This window comes from Geotrypetes seraphini, chromosome 16 (assembly GCF_902459505.1).
Source record: "Geotrypetes seraphini chromosome 16, aGeoSer1.1, whole genome shotgun sequence".
NCBI classification, from domain to species: Eukaryota; Metazoa; Chordata; class Amphibia; order Gymnophiona; family Dermophiidae; genus Geotrypetes; species Geotrypetes seraphini.
Genome location: NC_047099.1, coordinates 21,415,927 through 21,438,617, shown reverse-complemented (window position 1 = coordinate 21,438,617; position 22,691 = coordinate 21,415,927). Strand labels below are relative to the sequence as shown.

Here is a 22,691-nt window from a genome sequence, read left to right as displayed (position 1 = left end):
ATTACTCCTCTTCTCAAGTCACTTCATTGGCTCCCCGTCCATTTCCGAATACAGTTTAAAGTCCTCTTGCTGACTTACAAGTGCATTCGCTTTGAAGCCCCCTGATATCTCTCCTCGCTTATCTCCCCCTATGCTCCCTCCCCTGTGATCTCCACTCATTGGGCAAGCCCCTCTTATCTGTGCCCTTCTCTTCCACTGCAAACTCCAGACTCCGTCCCTTCTTTTTGCGGCACCGTATGCATGGAACAGGCTTCCTGAATCAATACGTCATGCTCCGTCCCTGGCAGTGTTCAAATCCAAGCTAAAGACCCACTTTTTTGAAACTGCTTTCAATTCTTAATTCCCACTCACTGCTATCAGATACCTACACCCACTATAATCTCTGCAGCCTTGCTGCTGTCAGATACCTATACCCACTATCATCTCTCCAACCCTGAAATGTCCTGTGTAAATTAGATTGTAAGCTCTTCTAAGCAGGGACTGTCTATTGTGTGTTAGAATGTACAGCACTGCATACACCTTTCAGTGCTATAGAAATAATAAATAGTAGTAGTAGTAGTAGAGGAATTGAGCAGCCCTCCTGCTCCGTTAAAGGTACGGGGAGGTGGGAAGGGCACCGGGAATGGGGAGGGGGGCGTCCAGTGGGTGGCAGGAGGGAGTTGGCATCCTTTCTGCTGTTTGTTTTTTGGTTGGTAGGTGGAGGAGAGGGAGTCTGGAGGCATTGGAGCAGGAGGGATTGAGCACCCCTCCTGCTCTGTTAAAGGTACAGGGAAATGGGTAGGGAGGGGAATGGGAACGGGGAGGGTGAATCCCTTGGGTGGCAGGAGGGAGTCGACACTCCTCCTGCCATAGGCAGCGGTGGGCATCAGACGGTGGTGGGCATCGGCGCGGGTTAAAACCAAGGGCTGGCAATGCGGTTTTTGTAGAACATATAAAAAAGGAAGAATTCCTTTTTTATATATTCTGCAAAAGCGCATTGCCAGCCCATGGTTTTAAAGGGCAGGAGAGTCGGTAAGGAAGTGAAGCAACTGGGAGCTGCATGTTTTGTTTAGTATGCTTATGTTCAAGGTGTTTTTGGCTATGATAGCTAGACCTCATCCTTGGTTTTTGTCTCTGCAGACCACCTGTATTTTGTAGCCCAATAACCAATTCCTTAATTTACAGCAGAACATTGTTTCCTATCCCATGACTCTTTAGAATTTTCAGGCAAAATGTCCCATTTTCAGGGACAGCATCCCAAAGCTGTGTGCGGGGACAGGTGATCGCTTCCTGTCCCTCCCTACCGCGCAAAAAAAAGAAAAATCAGCCTCCCTCTAGCACCTGATTTAAACTCCCCCTTCCCGGGCCACAGCCACTGCTGCTCTCCTTACCTCCTTGCTGCTAATCACTGCCCAGAAGCCTTCTTCCCGACATCAATTCTGACGTCAGAGAGGATGTTCCGGGCAAGCCAGGCAGTGAATTGATGTCGGGAAGAAGGCTTCTGGGTGGTGATTAGCAGCAGGGAGGTAAGGAGAACAGCAGCGGCGGCGAACCAGGGGTGGAGGAGGAAGGAAGGAGGCTTTTTATTTTGTGCAGCAGGGAGGGAAGGAGGTAGGCAGGCAGGCTGGCTTTGGCGCAAGAGGGAGGGAGGGAGGGAGGCAGGCAGGCAGGCTGGCTTCGGGAGTATGGGTGGGACAAAGTCTGGAAGGCAGTAAGGGGGACATGGGAAGGAGGCACTGGGGGCACTAAGGACGCAGGAAGGGGCACTAAGGACATAGGAAGGAGGCACTGGGGGCACTAAGGACATGGGAAAGAGGCACTGGGTGCATTAAGGACATGGGAAGGAGGCACTGAGGGCACTAAGGACACAGGAAGGGGCACTAAGGACATAAGAAGGAGGCACTGGAGGCACTAAGGACACAGGAAAGGTCACAAAGGACATAAGAAGGAGGTACGGGGGCACTAAGGACATGGGAAGGAGGCACTGGGGGCACTAAGAACAATAGAAGGGGCACTAAAGACATAGGAAGGAGGCACTGGGGGCACTAAGGACATAAGAAGGAGGTACAGGGGCACTAAGGACATAGGAAGGAGGCACTGGGGGCACTAAGGACATACGAAGGAGGTATGGGGCACTAAGGACATGGGAAGGAGGCACTGGGGGCACTAAGAATACAGGAAGGGGCACTAAGGACATAGGAAGGAGGCACTGGGGGCACTAACGACACAGGAAAGGGCACTAAGGACATAAGAAGGAGGTACGGGGGCACTAAGGACATGGGAAGGAGGCACTGGGGCACTAACGACACAGGAAAGGGCACTAAGGACATAAGAAGGAGGTACAGGGGCACTAAGGACATGGGAAGGAGGCACTGGGGGCACTAAGAACACAGGAAGGGGCACTAAGGACCAGTGTTCCCTCTAAGCGGGCGGGTGTTGTGAGCAAACTTTTTTCACCGTGAGCCAAAAATATCGGGCGCCAGCAAGTTATGAGCCAACTCGCCCGATTCTCCTCTCGCCGCCCTGCCATCTGCCGTACGCCTCTTCCGATTGTGCGCTGTGACGAGAAACGTGTGCGCTGCGATGTAATATTTTGTGCGCCAGCGCAGCTTAGCGGGAACACTGGTTCAAATGGTTTTATTTATTTCCCCAAATTTATTTTTGTTATACGCATTGAAAATATTTGATATTGCGTTTAAATCAAAATCTCAATAAACTTGAAACGAGTGCCCGTGAGATTGTGGGAGGGTTAAATACTCAAAACTTAGAAGTTTTTGCTACGCCAGCTTTCTGGTATCTTTACATACAGTGGCGTACCTAGCATATGTAACATCCGGGGCCCATCATTTTTTGGCACCCCCCCCCATCTGTAAGAAAAACATGATTTTTAGTAACAAACCACACGTCACACATGAGTACCTAGGAAAAGGCAGCATCTTACATATTGCAGTGAGCAGTACATCAATACACCCATTGTAAAACTAAACAAGCCAGACCAGCACAGATCAATCCTACACCGTCAATCCTAACAGAAAACACACAGAACACAGAAAACACCTTCGCCTAGTAAGGAATATGTAATCACAAACTAACCCCTCCCTCTTTTACAAAACTGTAGTGTGGATTTTAGCTACGGAGGTAACAGCTCTGATGCTCATAAAATTCTGAGCATCAGAGCTGCTACCACCAAGGCTGGTGCTAAAAACGCTTCACAGTTTTGTAAAAGGGGGGATAAAATAAAAATACATAGACAAAGGTTAAATTGAACCAGCAAGAAGCTGGACTCTGCATACAATGCTTCACAGAAACAGTGACACATGTCTCCTAAAGCAATAAATAAATAGAAATTTTTTTCTACCTTTGTCTTCTGTGGTTTCTCCTTTCCTCATCTTCTTGTAACTCTCTTCCTTCCATCCACTGTCTGCCGTCTCTCTTCCCCTATATGGCATCTTCTCTCCTTCTATGCCCCTTCCAGAAACTGTATGCCTCCCCCTTCCATCTCTCCTTTCACCCCATTGGTCTGGCATCTCTCTCCTCGCCTTCCCTCTCCCACACCTCTCCTCATAGTCTTGTATCTCCCCTTCCCTGATTCTCTGGCATCTCTCTCCTTTCCTTTTCTTCCATCTTTCGCTCCCCCTCCATGCTCTCACATCTCCCCCTTCCTTTTCCCTTAGACTGGCATACCTTCCTCCTACGCTCCAAGCCCTGGCATCTCCTTTAATTCCCTCCCTCATCTTCCTTCTCCCTCCAGCTGGGTACCGCAACACTCTTCCCTGCAGCTCTGCACTTCCCCACAATTGCCATGCTTCGGTTCCTCTTCTTCCTTCCTTCCTCCCCCCCCCCCCCGCGGGACCCTGCGGCACCATCAACTCTTACTCCCTCTAATGTCGGCCCTGCAGCTCCAGACTTCCTCGCACCTTCTCCCCTCCCCCTTTGGCTCGCTATTATTTTAAATGTTATAGCCGCGGAGCTGTATCCATCAGTGGAGATGTCTAACCTCGGCCTGCCCCGGAACTCTTACTGCAACAGTGACTTCCTGTTCCTGCCTAGACGGGCGGCTGCTGCAGTAAGAGTTCCGGGGCAGGCCGAGGTTAGACATCTCCACTGATGGATACAGCTCCGCGGCTATAACATTTAAAATAATAGCGATCCAAAGGGGGAGGGGCGAAGGTGCGAGGAAGTCTGGAGCTGCAGGGCCGACATTAGAGGGAGTAAGAGTTGATGGTGCCGCAGGGTCCCGCGGGGGGGGGGGGGAGGAAGGAAGGAAGAAGAGGAACCGAAGCATGGCAATTGTGGGGAAGTGCAGAGCTGCAGGAGCTGTTATAGCCGCGGAGCTGTATCCATCAGTGGAGATGTCTAACCTCGGCCTGCCCCGGAACTCTTACTGCAGCAGCCGCCCGTCTAGGCAGGAACAGGAAGTCACTGTTGCAGTAAGAGTTCCGGGGCAGGCCGAGGTTAGACATCTCCACTGATGGATACAGCTCCGCGGCTATAACATTTAAAATAATAGCGATCCAAAGGGGGAGGGGAGAAGGTGCGAGGAAGTCTGGAGCTGCAGGGCCGACATTAGAGGGAGTAAGAGTTGATGGTGCCGCAGGGTCCCGCGGGGGGGGGGGGGAAGGAAGGAAGAAGAGGAACCGAAGCATGGCAATTGTGGGGAAGTGCAATCCCCCCAATGCGTCCCCTTACCTTACCTCCCCTTACCTTTGCGACGCGTGTGTGCGCTGTGAAGAGAAACTTGTGCGCTGCGATGTAATATTTTGTGCGCGAGCGCAGGCCAGCGCAGCTTAGCGGGAACACTGCAAGGACATAGGAAGGAGGCACTGGGGGCACTAACGACACAGGAAAGGGCACTAAGGACATAAGAAGGAGGTACGGGGACACTAAGGACATGGGAAGGAGGCACTGGGGCACTAAGGACACAGGAAGGGGCATTAAGGACATAGGAAGGCGGCACTGGGGGCACTAAGGACATAGGAAGGAAGGAGGGAGGGAATAGAAAGGGACAATTGTTGGGCCTGAGTGCAGAAAGAAAGAAATGAAAGAAAGGATACACAGTCAGAAGGAAACGCAACCAGATACTCATGAAATCACCAGACAGCAAAGGTAGGAAAAATGATTTTATTTTCAATTTAGTGATCAAAATGCGTCAGTTTTGAGAATTTATATCTTCTGTCTATATTTTGCACTATATTTGTCTATTTTTCTATAGTTACTGATGTGACATTGCATATTTTAGTCATCTGCCTTGACATCTTTGAACCCCCCCCAAATATAAATGATAATTAACATTTCTCTGTGTTTAGTGTGCTTTGAAGTTTTTTAAATGTTTATGGTTACCATTATGAATTAATAAGATATTATGTGTACATGAAAAATGAATGGAAGAAATTGGGGGCGGGATTGATAATTAATAGATATCCCTTTTTGATGAAAAAAAATAAATGTCACGTTAGTTATACTATATCAACTGGCTGACCATTACCCACATGTTTATTCACACCTCTAAAGAAATGAAGCAAATTAGAAACATGGTGGCAGATAAAGGCCAAATGGCCCATCTAGTCTGAGTCAAGACCTCCTCTGGCTGAACCCATGCTGACTCTGTCCCAGTAAACCACATTTGTCTATGTGTTCTGTAATTTTATTCTTTTATAATAGCTTCCACCATTTTGCTTGGCACCGAAGTCTGATTCACCAGTCTGTAATTTCCCAGATCACCCCTGGAACCTTTTTAAAAAATCAGTATAACACTGGCCACACTCCAATCTTCAGGTACTATGGACAATTTTAGTGACAAGTTACAGATCACTAACGGCAGATCGACAATTGTTTCAGTACCCTGGGATATATACCATCTAGTCCAGGTGATTTGACTCAATATTTGTCAATAGGGGATAAGGGTATAGCATAGGGTTGGAACAGGCCTATGGATTTTTGAGATTCTTACCTTTGCTGCTGTTGCCAGTGAGGACATGAATTGCTGAAATTCCACCTGTGAGTACTTGAGCTGTTACTTTCCTAATATAGAAAAGAGAGAGAGAGAGAGAGATGACTCAAAGGGTTACAATGCTGTTGTCCTCTGGGATCTCCTCAGTTAGTTTCACTCCTTGCTACTTCAGGAAGGAGTCGAAATGCAGATTGCAATCAACCCCAAATAGTCTCCAATCTGCATTTTGACTCCCTCCTAAAAAAGCAAGGAGTGAAACGCAGATTTGTGTTGAGGGCAGCAGATTGACTTTTGATAAATGTTTTTGTTTTACCATTATCTTTTTGATTCACATTACTGAACTAGAGATTTCTGGTCAACCTTCTGGACTTTATCAGCATTTGGATTATAACAGCAATAGCAGCACAAGATAATCATGATGCTGATTTTCAAGATCCTTTCAACATTCTTATCTGAGCATAATGCCAACAGGTATGTATTGACTGTGCTGTGGCCTAGTGGTAGGACTGATGCCTCTGCACCCAGAGGTTGTAGGATTAAATCCCAGGGCTGCTCCTTGTTACCCTGCACAAGTCACCCAATCCTCCTTTGCCCCAGGTACAAAATAAGTATTTGCATATATGTAAACTACTTTTAGTATGGTTGTATAACTACAAAAAGGCTGTACTCATATACCAGTCCCAATCCTTCCCATCACCTGTTTTATTTACCTTTGGATGGGGTTTTAAACCTGAGCACAATCACATTGTTTCATCTTTTGGTTTATTTGATAAATATTTAGGGTAATTATTTACAATTTTTTTTTACTATTCCTTTTAATGACACATTTAAATATTAATACCACAGAATTGTTAACTTGTGCAAATACATCCATGAGAATATTTTGACTAATATCTGGGGAATTATTGGCAGTTATTTATGAAAGGGTGAAATTTCAGAATCCTTCTTAGATCTGTGAGCATATTTCAAAGAGCAAAATCCTCATGGAGCAGCTCAATAAGGAGTGATGTCACCATGTCATAATTTTGTTAGTCAATGAGAGTAAGAGAGGCCCGGCTGGTGCATTTATTGGTGGGAACAGAACTGTTTAAACTCACATTCTCGAACACGTCCTGTCAGAGTTCTTCAGTCATCTACATGATCCAGTGCCCTTGCCAATTGCTTTATATAGGGCGGACAAGTAGAAAGATCAATGTTCGCCTAACTGAACACAAATCTAGAATTAATACGGGGAATTTAGAGGCTCCCCTTGTTCAACACTGGAGGGAGAAAAAGCACAAAATTAATGATCTGAGATGGCGGGTTATAGATCAGGTTATGGGTGGGTGGGAGGGTGGAGATATTAAAGAAAAGCTAGATTTTAAGGAACAAAAATGGATATATATGTTGAATACTGTTACACCTCTGGGTTTGAACGCTGAAATCGAGTGGTCCACTTTAATTTAAATGGGCTCTTGGCAGGCCAATCAGGTAGGGGGGGGTGTCTCACGTGGAGTCTGATGTCATCCCGCTTTTCAAAAAAAAGTTTTGGCTATTTATAACCTTGAACGCCGCGGCCATGTTTCCTGGATTGAAAGTCTAACGCGGGAAGCATGAGCCGTTGGATGTAAGGTACTGCTGAAAGTTTCTTATATATTTATCTGTCTATACCGATTATAACCGACTTAAGGGTGATAAATTATAATACTATTCTACTATTGCAGGGGGATTTTCCTTGATACAGCCAGTTCGGGGCGAAACATAGTCTATGTCGGAGTGCCTACCCCCACCCGCATAGATGAAGATGAGTATATTTTGATATTTAAAGTATTTATATTCATATATATAAACATTGGAAAAAAGTATTATAGAGGCCTATGACGACCATGGGTGCCAATTGAGTCTGTATGATCTTAAAAGCTTATAGACATACAGTATGGTACTTCTGAGGTCTGTTAACCTGAACAACTATTAAATGTCTTAAGGTGAAAGACTCCTTCTAGTTAGTTATTTAATTCTTACGTTGTGACATCACTGATCAGGTTGGCTCTTAGGCTAAAATGAAGCATTATGACATCACAGTCTCAGCTCTAGAATGTTGCTACTCTTTGGGTTTCTGCCAGGTACTTGGGACCTGGGTTGGCCACTGGCCTTGATGGACCTTCAGTCTGTCCCAGTATGGCAATTTTTATGTTTATAATTTATTTATTTGTATCCAGCCAACACGGTTTCAGCAAAGGAAGATCATGATTAACGAACTTGCTGCACTTTTTCGAGGGAGTAAACAAGCAGATAGACAAGGGTGACCCGGTCGACATTGTATATCTGGATTTTCAGAAGGTGTTCGACAAAGTCCTCCATGAACGACTACTTTGAAAAATTGTGAGCCATGGAATCAAGGGTGAAATACTCACATGGATTAAAAACTGGCTGGCGGATAGGAAACAGAGAGTGGGGGTAAATGGACAATACTCAGACTGGAAAAGCATCACAAGTGGAATGCCACAGGGTTCAGTGCTTGGACCCGTGCTCTTCAACATATTTATAAATGACCTGGAAATTGGTACGATGAGCGATGTGATTAAATTTGCAGATGATATGAAATTAATCATAGTAGTGAAGACACAGAAGGATTGCGAAGACCTGCAACGTAACATAAACATGCTCAAGAAATGGCCTGCGACATGGCAAAAGAGGTTTAACGTGGATAAGTGATGCCTGTTGGTAAGAAAAATCTTATACATGAATACAGGATGTCCGGTGCAGTACTCGGAAAGACCTCCCAGGAAAGAGACTTGGGAGTTCTGGTCAACAAGTAGATGAAGCCATCTGCGCAATGTGCGGCGTTGGCAAAAAGGGCAAAGAGAATGCAAGAAATGATTATGAAGGGGATCACGAACAGATCGGAGAAGGTTATCATGCCACTGTACTGGGCCATGGTACACCCCCACCTGGAATACTGCGTCCAGCACTGGTCGCCGTACATGAAGAAGGACACGGTACTACTCGAAAGGGTCCAGAGAAGAGCGACTAACATGGTTAAGGTGCTGGAGGAGTTGCTGTACAGTAAGAGATTCGAGAAACTGGGCCTCTCCTCCCTTGAAAAGAGGAGACAGAGGGGACATGATCAAAACATTCAAAATAATGAAGGGAATAGACTTAGTAGATAAAGACAGGTTGTTCACCCTCTCCAAGATAGAGAGAACGAGAGGGCACTCTCTAAAGTTAAAAGGGGATAGATTCCGTATAAACATAAGGAAATTCTTCTTCACCCAGAGAGTGGTGGAAAACTGTAACACTCTTCTGGAGGCTGTTATAGGGGAAAACACCCTCCAGGGATTCAAGACAAAGTTAGACAAGTTCCTGCTGAACCAGAACATATGCAGGTAAGGCTAGTCTCAGTTAGGGCACTAGTCTTTGACCTAAGGACCGCCGCAGGAGTGGATTGCTGGGCATGATGGACCACTGGTCTGACCAAGCAGTGGGAATTCTTATGTTCTTATTGATCAGGGTAACTTACCAAACCCTGCCCTTAGTTGCCCGGGAACAATGACAAGTGCACACATCTTTTCCAATCAGTTAATTTTGTATTCGTTTTGGCATAAACAATTTTCGATAGGTAATGTGTACAGGACATCATATAAAGTCAGGCATGTCAAAATATATCTCTCCTGGCAAATATGATCTCAAAGAAGTATATACTGGTGCATTCCTTTATACCTTCACACTGACCAGTATGACATCACTCTGGTCAACCAATCAGCCAACAGAGGCTGTCCTTATGTTTGAACAAAGAAATTCCTTTTACATAGTTACAAACTCAAAGACAAGTCTAAAAATCATATTTTTGTTTACATCAATTTCTGAATGCACAACACATTATAATATACCCAATGAACACTTTGTCATTCTCAAAAAGTTTAAATCAAACAGCTTTTCTGTGTTTGCAGAACCCATGCTTGGAAAACTAACAGCTTCAAGTTTCACTGAACCACATTCCTAAGTGGGCCATAAGACCCCCTCCCTTCACATGTTTCTATGGTAGGCTAGCTGAAAGGTCAGACAGGTCAGACTACAGATGTGGTACATTTCCAGATTTTCTTCAGGTTTAAATAAAGTGTGCAAAACCATTTTCATATTTAAATATTCATACAATTCTCATCCATCCAATCACACATACATATGGGATCCCATCATTCATACATGCCACATGCAACACTCATTTTTCATTCTTAATCAATACTGCTTTCAAAACCTATTCGAGAAAGATTTTCTTCTATACCCAGCATTGGAATGCCAGGACCATCTGTTAATACTTAAGCCATGAGGTCTCTCCTATTCCCCCTAGGCATAGCCGTCTACACAACACTAGAATCACAGGCCTTTTATAAGCGGGAAAAACTGCAGTATGTTTTACACCAAGAAGAAAATAAAGAAAGACAGAAATCAACATGGAGGAAGATTAATACAAAATGGAGTCATTAATATCTCTAGAAGTCTGTTATGCATTACCTGATTTCCCTTAAGATTTGTTTCACCTAGCAATTCACATAAATATAAAATTCCCTTTTTCTTACGCTACACATCGATTTCCTGGTCTTTTGTTAATTATAAGAACATAAGAATTGCTGCTGTTGGGTCAGACCAGTGGTCCATCATGCCCAGCAGTCTGCTCTACGCGGCGGCCCTTGGTCAAAGACCAGCGCCCTGAGACTAGCCCTACCTGCATACGTTCTGGTTCAGCAGGAACTTGTCTAACTTTGTCTTGAATCCCTGGAGGGTGTTTTCCCCTATGACAGCCTCCAGAAGAGCGTTCCAGTTTTCTACCATTCTCTGAGTGCAGAAGAACTTCCTTACGTTCGTACAGAATCTATCCCCTTTCAATTTTAGAGAGTGCTCTCTCATTCTCCCTATCTTGGAGAGGGTGAACAACCTGTCTTTATCTACTAAGTCTATTCCCTTCAGTACCTTGAATGTTTCGATCATGTCCCCTCTCAATCTCCTCTGTTTGAGGGAATTTCTCTAATCTTTCACTGTATGGCAACTCCTCCAGCCCCTTAACCATCTTAGTCTCTCTTCTCTGGACCCTTTCGAGTAGTACTGTGTCCTTCTTCATGTAAGGCGACCAGTGCTGGACGCAGTACTCCAGGTGAGGGCGCACCATGGCCCGGTACAGCGGCATGATAACCTTCTCTGATCTGTTTGTGATCCCCTTCTTTATCATTCCTAGCATTCTGTTTGCACATTGCATGGACGGCTTCATCAACTTGTCGATCATAACTCCCAAGTCTCTCTCCTGGGAGGTTTTTCCAAGTACCGACCCGGGCATCCTGTATTAGTGCATGAGATTTTTGTTACCTATATGCATCACTTTATACTTACCCACGTTGAACTTCATCTGCCATATTGATGCCCATTCCTTGAGCCTGATTATGTCACGTTGCAGATCTTCGCAATCCCCCTGTGTCTTCACTACTGTGAATAACTTCGTATCGTCCGCAAATTTAATCACCTCACTCATCGTACCAATGTCTAGATCATTTATAAAGATGTTGAAGAGTACAGGTCCAAGCACTGAGCCCTGCTGCACCCCACTGGTGACGCTCTTCCAGTCCGAGTATTGTCCATTTACCCCCACTCTCTGTTTCCTATGATCCAGCCAATTTTTAATCCATGTGAGTTCACCCTTGATTCCATGGCTCGCAATTTTCCGAAGTAGTTGTTCATGTGGTACCTTGTCAAACGCCTTCTGAAAATCCAGATATACAACGTCGACCATGTTGCCCTTGTCTGTCTGTTTACTCCCCCAAAGAAGTGCAGCGAGTTCGTCAAACACGATCGGCCTTTGCTAAAACTGTGCTGACTGGTCCTCATCAGCCCGTGTCCCGTCAAGGTGATCAATGATGCGGTCCTTTATCAGTGACTCTACTATCTTTCCCGGTACCAAGGTCAGACTCACTGTTCTGTAGTTTCCTGGATCTTCCCCTCGAACCTTTCTTGAAGATCGGCGTAACATTTGCCACCTTCCAGTCTTCTGGAATCTTTCCCGATTTGATCGACAGGTTGGCTATTAGTTGAAGCAGTTCAGCTTTGGTCCCTTTCAGTTCCTTGATGATCCTCGGATGGATGCCATCCAGTCCCAGGGATTTATCGCTCTTAAGCCTATCAATCTGCCTAAATGCCTCCTCTAGACTGACCGTCAATACTGTCAGCTTTTCATCTTCATTTCCAGCATATAGCCTGAAGGGTTCCGGTATGCTGTGTAAATCTTCATTGGTAAATACAGACGCAAAAAATGTGTTCAGTTTGTCAGCTATTGCTTTGTGCTCCTTTAGCACTCCCTTTATTCCATGGTCATCCAACGGTCCCACAGCTTCCTCCGCGGGTCGTTTCCCCTTAATATATCGAAAGAACAGCATGAAGTTCTTCGCCTCCTTGGCTATTTTTTCCTCATAGTCTCTTTTGGCCCCTTTTACCGCCTTATGGCATTTGTGTTGATGTTGTTTGTGCTTGTTCTAGTTTTCATCCATTTTTGAACTTTTCCATTCCTTAAACGAAGTTTTCTTGTCTCTTATCACTTTCTTCACCTCTAACAGTGAGCCACACCGGTTCTTTGTTTACTCTTTGATCCCTTGTTGATACGCAGTATATATAGATTTTGCGCCTCGGTGACGGTGTCCTTAAAAATGGACCAAGCTTGCTCTAGCATTTTTACAGTGCTTATCCTCTTCTTAATCTTCTTCCCTACCATGACTCTCATCCTTTCGGAATTCCCTTTTTGGAAGTTCAATGCTGTGGCTGTCATTTTGGACTAATGTTTCTCCCCTGCATCTAGATCGAAGCGGATCATATTGTGATCACTGTTTCCCAGCATCCCTTAATCTTCTACATCTTGTGCTGGTCCTCGTGGGCCATTTAAAATTAAGTACAGAATTGCATTTCCTCTAGTGTTTTCCTTGACAAGTTGTTCCAGAAAGCAATTGCCTACAGCATTCAAGAACTTGGTCTCTCTAATGCAGCCGGAGGTGCCTAGGTTCCAGTCTATTCCCGGATAGTTGCCTCCCTTGAAGTTGCGTTTAATCTCGTCCGTCATTTCTCCGTCAGTTTCTTCGGACTGCCTAGGGGGTCGGTAGTAGATGCTGTTCTTTGTTTCCAGGCCATTTGTTCCTGGAATTTTTACCCATAGAGACTCTAACTTATCCGTCAGTTGTGGCGTGTTCTCTCCAGTAGATTCAATTCCCTCTTTGACGTTTATGGCAATGCCCCCACCTTTTTGATTCATCCTGTCTCTGCGGTATAATTTGTATCCTGGTAGCACAGTGTCCCAGACGTTTTCCTCAGTCCACCATGTTTCCGTGATGCCTATATGTCAACGTTATCTTTTTGTGCCATAGCTTCAAATTCACCCATCTTATTTCTAAAGCTCCTTGCGTTTTGTGTACATACACTTGAGTTTGCGGCCTGTTCCTTTCTTGCATTTCTTTCCCTCTTGTGTCCTTTTCGATCTGTCTTGCCTGTAATCCGGTGAGTCTTTCCCTCTATCTTCTTGCACGGTATCTTCCGGATATACCGGTTCCCGAACCATTGACTCTGTTGGTTGACCATCGGCTTTCCCCTTCTTCCTAGTTTAAAAACTTCTCAACTTCTCTCTTGATGTTGCTTGCAAGAAACCTTGTTCCGTCTCTGCTGAGGTGGAGTCTGTCTTTCCTGTATAGCTTGCTCTTCCCCCAGAACGTCGTCCAGTTGCACATGAAATGGAATCCTTCTTCCTCACACCAGCACCGCATCCACACATTGACTGCTTGCAGCTCCATCGGTCTCTTCTTGTCTGCCCTGAGTACCGGCAGGATTTCCGAGAATGCTATCCTCTGCGTTCTAGTCTTCAGCTTCCTTCCTAGAATCCGGAACTGGTCCTTCAGTACTTCCCTGTTGTAGTTCCTGTTGCTCACGTTGTTCGTCCCCACATGGATCACCACTGCCGTATCTTCTTCTTTCACACTGTTGACGATTCTGTCGATGAGGCTCACTATGTCTTCTACCTTGGCAACTGGTAGGCAGGTCACCAGATGATCCAGTCTTCCTCCCGCTATGTGGCTGTTGACTTATCTGATGATGGAGTCCCCAAGAATGATTGCTGTCCTCTCTATCTTCTCTTGATTCTTCAGCTGCAGGTTCCTGTCCCTGGTGTATGTCCATCTCTCTTGCCGCAGGTTCGTATCCTTCATTCTCGCTGCTGTGTCATCCATTTCTTTATGGTGGTTGTCCGTTGGGTAGTCCATACTCTCTGTAGGTGTCTTTCGGCAGTTCCACTGTTGCTGGTGATTTTCCACGGCCTCCCTGTATGCCTTCTCTGTGAACTCCAGCTCTTGGACTTCTTCAAGTTTATTTAAAATTTCTTATACCGCCCATTCAGCCTTCTAGGCGGTGTACAAATTTGTAAAAACTGAGAACAAACTTTAACTAAAATACAAGTTTGAGGTGACAATACGTCACCAAACTATAACTATAAAAACTTTTAAAAACAAAGACAAACAAGAGCAAAAGGTAAAAAGCAAGAACTACATTAGGCTAAGTTCTCTGCTTCCCCTTCCCCTGCTTCCCCTATCTTGACATTTTCTGCATCTCTGTCTCTCTCCTCCGCTGCTTGAAGTTCCAGTATTCAACCCTCCAGGAGTCTGACTTGTCTCTTCAGGTTCTCCAGTTCTCCGCATCGAGCGCATACGTAAGACCGCCTCCCAGAGGGGAGGTAGTCATACATATGACAGATGGTACAGAAAACTGGGTAGCTCAACATCTTGCCAGTCTGCTGCTTCCATTGCTTTCTGCTTGCCAGTCTGCTGTGGATGCCTTCTGTGTCTGCTGTGGTTGTCCTCTGCGCCTGCTGTGTCATAGTAACATAGAAATATAGAAAATGATGGCAGAAAAGGGCCACGGCCCATCAAGTCTGCCCACTATAATGACCCACCTCCCTAATCCCCGCCATGAAGAGATCCCACATGCCTATCTCACTTTTTCTTAAAATCTTGCACGCTGCTGGCCTCGATTACCTGCAGTGGAAGATTATTCCAATGATCAACTACTCTTTCGGTGAAGAAATACTTCCTGGTATCGCCATGAAGATTCCCACCCTTGATTTTCAGTGGATGCCCTCTTGTTGCCATTAGTCCCTTAAGAAAAAAGATATCTTCTTCCACCTCGATACGGCCCGTGACATATTTGAACGTCTTAACCATGTTCCCCCTCTGCGCTCCTCGAGTGAGTATAGCTGCAACTTACCCAGCCATTCCTCATACGGGAGATCCTTGAGTCCCGAGACCATCCTGGTGGCCATTTGCTGAACCGACTCAACTCAGTGTGGCCTCCAGAATTGTACACAATATTCCAGATGAGGTCTCACCATGGATCTGTACAACAGCATTATGACTTCGGGCTTCTGGCTAACGAATATGCATTGAAAGCAGGGCATGTAAATAGATCTCATGTATATTCATTGGGGAAATCCTGAAAACCTGATTGGAATACGGCTCTCGAGGACCAGAGTTCCCTACCCCTGTCTTAGATAAAACCCTTCTCCAAGTAATTTATGTAATGTGCTGTCTAAGCAAAACCATAAAGGAAACGTACCATTCAAGTGGGCAGGTATATAGGTAGTGTCTGTTCTACCATCCAGGTACACTAGCCATGTGCCAGAAGAACAGAACAAAGACCCCCCTAACCTGGTTTAGTTGGCCGGAAGGACAGCTCCTGTCTGCATCCAGCTGGCAGGCCTGCCCCTTCTTGGGTTGCACCGGAGATGCACCAGGGAGGGGCTTAAGGGCCTGATTGGCCCAGGTGCTTAAGGCCTCTCCTGTAGGAGGGGCCTTAGGCACCTGGGCCAACTGGAATCTTAGGCTCATCTCCCAGTGCATTCTAGGATGCACTGGGAGTGGCCTAAGATCTGGCCAATCGGAATCTTAAGGGTGGGTGTGAACTTTCAGGGGGGTGGGGGGTATCATCAGGAGGGACTGGGCATCCATCCTGCTGGTGAACTTTTGGGAGAGGGGTTCATGGGTGTCGACAGAAGAGATTGGGCTTATCCCAGGGCAAGCAGGCAGCAAACTCTCACGTATGGGTGACTTCACCGATGGAGCCCCGGTACTAATCACTTCAAAAGTGCATCGCCACTTTTTTTTTTTTTAAGTTCATGAAAAATTTTTATTAAGTTTCAAAAACAGACCATGAAATCACCTAGGCATCAATTTAACAATATAAATGAAGGTACAAATAATGTTCATCACAATGCCTCACTATTAGAGGAAATAATAACAACAGAAATGATACATAAAGGAAAAGACAGTAATTATAGGAAGAAATAAAAACATTTGAATTACATTTGAATTACTTTGAATTACATTTGAATTAATTTGAAGAACTGAGTGTATTATCAAGAAAGAATACTGGTAACCTCGTGTTATCGCTACCTGTTAAGGATCACATATTAGTCGACAAGATTACTCTTGTCCAAGCAGAAATTGAATAGTATCAAATAATTTGAATAGGAGAAACCTATAATTAGAAATGTTCAGTTGTAATCAGAGTAAGGTGATTTAGCGAATAATAACAGCGGTACCCACAATTTTTTCAAACTTAGTTAGGGAGTGAGACCGTTCTGCAGCAATGCGCTCAAATTTAACGGTCAGGCATACCATGTTCCACCATGTATTGTAATCCACTGCTTCTAAGTTTTTCCAATTTGTAAGGATTAATTTAATCGCTATGATAGTCAATAAGTGTAGTAGATTATCAGAATCTTTTGATAGCTGTATAGAGGATGCTGAACTTCCTGTAATAATGGTGGAGTAAGATAACGGAATAGATGTTTTCAGTAAACAACATATATCGTCCCACACCTTTTTCCTGAATACCTGTAGTAGCGGGCAATCAAAAAGCATGTGTCGCAGGGTGCCAGGTGATGAGTCACAAGACCAGCAACTGTCACTTTTGTTGGAATTAAGTTTAGCTAGTCTACTAGGAGTACAATATGCTCTATGGAGTAGGAAAAAGGATGTTTGAAGGAAGACTGCAGCTTTGCATGCTGAGGATATGCGAACCCATAGCATTTGCCATTCATCTTCCATCAAATTTTTTTGTAATTCAACATTCCATCTCATTTCTGTCTCTTGTGATCTAATTGATTTTTTCCCCTCAAAATCTTATAACATTGTGATGCTTCTTTCCGATTGAAAGTGATGGCATGGCATAGTGTAAGAATATCTGGTGTTTTATTGGTTGTCAATTTGGAAAGGATCAGGTCGTGAATGACATGTTTAAGTTGCAACCATTGATAATGACTTGTTGATGACAGGCCCGTGCTGTTACATAAACTATTGAATGCAATCCATCCATCACCATCATGCAGCTGTTTTATTTGCCAGATACCAGCTTTTTGCCAGTGTTTCCAATCAACCATTTGATTTTTAATTTTTATCCTCTCATTTTTCCATATTGGTGAATGAAACATGTTCAGCCAGAGACACACAAGTGAATTTTCCAATTATTTGAGTACCATTTTCATAGATAGCAAAATATGATCCTTGTCAGGACTATTACTAGGTGGGTTCATATATGGTAGATATTGCAAAGAGTAAGGATAATAGCGATTTTGTTCGAAAGGTATCCAAATGTTGCTGGACAGAGAAGGAGGATCCTCAAGAAGCCAACGAGAACAGTGTCTCATAATGAAGGCGCAGTTGTAATCAAAGTAGTCAGGAAAGTTAACACCCCCATCTTTTTTACAGCATTTCAGTTTTTTAAGTGCAATCCTGGGTGTGCTGTTATTCCAAAGGTACGGCATCAAGGCTGTGTCAATATTTTTATAGACTGATGGATGTAATAATACAGGTAACATACTGAATGCATAAGTAATCTTAGGAGAAAGAACCATCTTAATTGATTCAAGCCGACCCCACCACGACAGTCTTAATGGAGTCCAGCGATCAACCTGGTCTTTGATTAACTTCATAATGTGATTCGAACAATGCTCTATAGTTGAGTCAATATTATTACCAAAGTTAACATGTAAATATTTAAGCTTAGTACTAGCCCATTGAAAGTTATATTGTTTGAGTTCAATATGGTGAACCCATGGATTCAAGGGCATAAGTTCGGTCTTAGTATTATTAAGTTTGTATCCTAAAATGGAGGAATAGGCCTCTATAGTGGACATCAATGCAGGTAATGAATCAGGAGTTGTATATATAAGCATGTCGTCCACATAAGCTGAGAATTAGATAAATCACAAGCTCATATTCTGGTGGGAGACTTTAACCTAGTGCTGGATCCAGTCATTGATAGAAAATAACAGGTGGCACACAAACCCTCTAAGGCTTGGAGGAGTCTACACAATATGATCGCTCAACTAAAATTGGTCAATGTTTGGAGACTAATGCATTGGCTGCCTTTCGAATCTAGAGTCTTCTTCAAGTATTTGCTCTATCACCAAGATACCTCTCTCCCCACTTCACTAGGAATTGCACCAATAAGAAATCCCGCAGAATCCAGCTGTTCGCCTTCCCCTCCCTAAAACTATGTCAACTCAAAAGATTCCTCGACAAAACCTTCGCCTTCCAGGCGGCAAAGTTGAACCCTTGGCTAGCCCCAATGATGCTCGAGGCCCCGACCTACCTCGACTTCAGAAAACTTCTTAAAACATACCTATTTCGCGAACAGGACCCCTAACCCCCTTTCCCCCGCAATAATCCCCTCCCCCCCCCCTCCCCTCCCTTAGCTTCCCCGCCCTCTTTCCTTCCCACCCAACCTTGTCGCTGCATGTAACTCTGATGCATTTCGGCAAAAATGTTCCAACATATCCTTCCTCGTTGCTTTAACTCGGATAAAATGTTGTAAATCCGTGTTCAGATCGGATCTTAATTAATTGATGTGAACCGCCTAGAACTCATTGGGTATGGCGGTATACAAGAACATAATAATAATAATGATAAAAAATGCTCCTTCTATTCTGCTCCACACAACTCCTATTCTAGAATAGACTTTTTCTTAGTGAGTAACAACCTCATTAATAGTTTATCGCATTCTACAATAAATGAAATATCAGTGTCGGATCACGCCTCTATTGAGCTCATCTTAGAAGGGTCCATGCTGACTAAAAAAGGCACGACATGGAGGTTCAACAACTCACTACTACAAGATACAACTTTTGTAGCTACCCTGCGTACAGCGATTAATGAATATTTCGAGTTTAATAAAATTGAAGATACTGGTTGGCCGACCTTGTGGGATGCTTTCAAGGCTTTCCTTAGAGGTGTGATCATCTCCTATCAATCTCGTAAAAAGAAAGAATTAAACAAGTTGCTGTTAGAAGGGGAAGAAATAATAAAAGAATTGGAGACCTGCCATCAATCAAATCCAGCTGGCATGCTGACATTAATGAAATTACACTAGGCACGATTGGATTACAATTTGTTGTCAGCAGAAAAGCAGGTAACACTATTTTTATGCAAGAGGCTAACTATTATTGTGACAACAATAAAGCGGGCAGTGCTTTGGCGAGATACCTGAAGATTCAGGAAGGAAGACTTGCAATATCCTCGATTAAGACATCTGATGGTCAAACAACTTTATACCCTCAAAAAATGTCCCAGTCTTTCCAACAGTTTTATGAACAACTATATATGTCGGAAGTAACTAATTTGGATTCATCGGCATTTCTCTCAGATGTGCCACATCCAAGACTTTCTAAAGAAGATAATGAAATACTGTCAGCAGAAATTGAAATTGTTGACATTCCGAAAGTATTTCAGAAGATGGCCAAGAGGAAAATACCAGGACCGGATGGATTCACCTCTGAATTTTATTACACTTTTCAAGATCTACTGATCCCACGTCTTATGGCCCTTTACAATCATTTCATTCATTCCAGCCTCATTAGTGGTACCTTCACAGAAGCTAGTATCATAGTTTTACCTAAACCGGGCAAGGATCTGCTTTTCATTTCCAGTTATAGACCCTTATCACTTTTCAATGTGGATGCAAAAATTTACGCAAAAATTGTTGCCAACCAACTTCAGTTTATTCTTCCTAAATTGATTGGTATGGAGCAGATAGATTCATGGTGGGACGCTTATCTAGTGATAATTGGATTCTTGCCCAGAAATAGCTATGAAGAAAAAATTAAAAAATTTAAATTGAATCAGGTTGGGCAGACTGGATGGACCATTTGGGTCTTTATCTGTCGTCATCTACTATGTTACTATGAATCTTTACAAACATAATTCAACATGCAAACAATATCAACTCTCCTCTGCTGGCGTTGGCTCTAGACGCTGAAAAAGTGTTTGATCATGTAGAATGGCACTATCTATTCAAAGCTCTAAATTGGTTTGGGTTTGATGACTCCTCTATGGTTCTAATTAAAGTTTTATACACATCTCCCACTACTAATGTCAGGATTAATGGCACATCTACTTCATTTCATCCCACACATGGTACAAGGCAAGGCTGTCCGCTATTACCACTTCTTTTCAACCTTGCACTGGAACTGCTTCTCCATTCCATAAGGCAGTGATTCCCAACCCTGTCCTGGAGGAACACCAGGCCAATCGGGTTTTCAGGCTAGCCCTAATGATTATGCATGAGAGAGATTTGCATATGATGGAAGTGATAGGCATGCAAATTTGCTTCATGCATATTCATTAGGGCTAGCCTGAAAACCCAATTGGCCTGGTGTTCCTCCAGGACAGGGTTGGGAACCACTGTCATAAGGAACAACGTTCACATTAAGAGTGCTCAGTGTGGTGCGGCTGAAGTGAAATTCTCAGCTTATGTGCATCCCCACTTTAAGTCTTTAGAAAGTTCATGATAGCCCACACTGCACATGCATGAGTGCCTTCCCACCTGACATAGGCGCGGTCCCTCCGTTTCATAGTTTATGCGAAGCTAAGATGCATTTTTATTCAATGGCCGTTGAACTTTTTTCTTCCGCTGCCTTCCTGCTCTCACGGACTTTTGACTTTTTAGTCATTTTCTTTTTTGTTTTCTTTATTTAGTTGAATTCAGGAAAAAAAAATATTTTTTAAAATCTTTATTAAGTTTTCAAACTAACATAAGTGCAAACAATATACATATAATGAGAGAGGAAAGGGAGAAGAGGAAGACCTGTGCAGGAATGTGCAGGTGAAGAGAAATCCTCTATGACACTAGAGGTGAAGGCAGACCCCCTAGAACCCCCAACATAGCAGAAAACAGGCCAATGCAGTTAAAGGCCTAAAATGGCTGCTGAAAAGCCTGAAATGGCTGAAGATACATTTTGACTAAAGCTGTCAGCTTTATACACAATCTGTGTTGAGCTCCATTCTCATGGAGATGATACGGTATATAAATTTAAGGTTTAGATTAGATTAGATTAGATTTCTGTGTTCCTAAGAAAAGCATACTTCTGCTTTTCCGAGAAGAGCAAGTCATGCAGAAAGCAATTCTGAAAATAACAATTCTTGTGAAAAACAGCCCTCCATCCAAGTCAACATGGCCAGCTGTTAGAAGTTTCATAAGAATAGGGATATGAAACTTAGAAGACTAACCACAATTGGGCCAGGTGTTCAGAATTGAGGATCTTGATATATTAACAGGACATTTACGGGAAAACAGAGTAGTTCTAGTGAAAAGGGCGTGACGCACAGTATCACTCAAAATACTATCCAATCAATGAATTAATAAGTGTAATGACGAATGTGATTAAACAATAAAAATGCAAAATGTAATATGCACCAACGTGGCCTTGAGTTATCAGAAGCATATAAAAGATAGCTCCTTGGGCTAAGATTTCAGAACAGATCCGCTGTTTCCAGGCCTGGTGTATCAGTATATGTTCTGTTACTCTATATGCTGTAAGATTTGTTCTTGTAAGCTGTTACTGATTTATTAATAAAATTATATTACTTATACCAGCATAATGAGTGTCGTGAGGTCAGTTTCTTGAAGACCCCAAACAGGGGGTTTCTTCAATAGTAATAATCACAATCAGCACTTATAATCAATCAATTATAATACAGAACGAATAAGCCCCCCCATCAAATATTTTCAAACAGAAAATATAAAAGTGATATCCCCTTTCCTCCCACCCTCTCCTAGATGCATGTTAAAACAATGGAAAATAAATTATAAAGAAGCCACAAAAGATGTCAATGGACCCCCAAACTAATTTGAATATCTTATTACGCCCCCAACATGTCAGCGTTAAAATTTTTGTTTTTTCCCTCTCGCGGGTTCGGCCTGGCGGGGCCTATTCGACCACCTTGGCTTTTGATTTAACCGGGGCCGTTTTCCCATTGATGTCCCACCTGCAGACGGGTTTTAAAAAGTGTGGATGTTGTGCTCGCCCCATATCCATGACTGACCCGCATCACTGGTTTCTCCAGTGTTTGGGGCCTGAGCACCGTCCCGAGACCTGTACCCGCTGTTCTTTGCAAAAAAGAACTCAAGAACCGCCTCATTCAGCAGCGTCTCTTTTTCGGTGCCACAATGGAAGGAGACTCAACACCACTGCTGACGTCGATGGCGCCACCTAAATCAGCACCGCAACTTTCAACACTGACTGAAACATCTTCAGTGTTGCTTCCTTCTGTGGGTAAACTGGCTAAGAAGCCTTCCCCCACCCAGTCTGGGCCTCAGGTCAAAGTATCAGTGAGCCAAGACCTGCTGATCTCGAAGAGGCTCAAAAAGCGCTCCGATCTCAGTGAGTGCTTCAACATCGGCCTCCTCAATGCCGGAGCGTAGAGCCACATCGAAG

At 43.9% G+C, this 22,691-nt stretch overlaps 1 protein-coding gene across 1 annotated transcript in view; it reads right to left on the bottom strand.

Moving 5' to 3' along the window:
- Nucleotides 1-22,691, bottom strand: part of LOC117349552 (NXPE family member 3-like) — a 246,342-nt gene that overhangs the window by 192,265 nt on the left and 31,386 nt on the right. Inside the window, exon 2 of the mRNA XM_033923111.1 lies at nucleotides 5,930-6,000. Coding sequence (XP_033779002.1) covers nucleotides 5,930-6,000 — 71 coding nt within the window. The remainder of the gene's footprint in view (nucleotides 1-5,929; nucleotides 6,001-22,691) is intronic.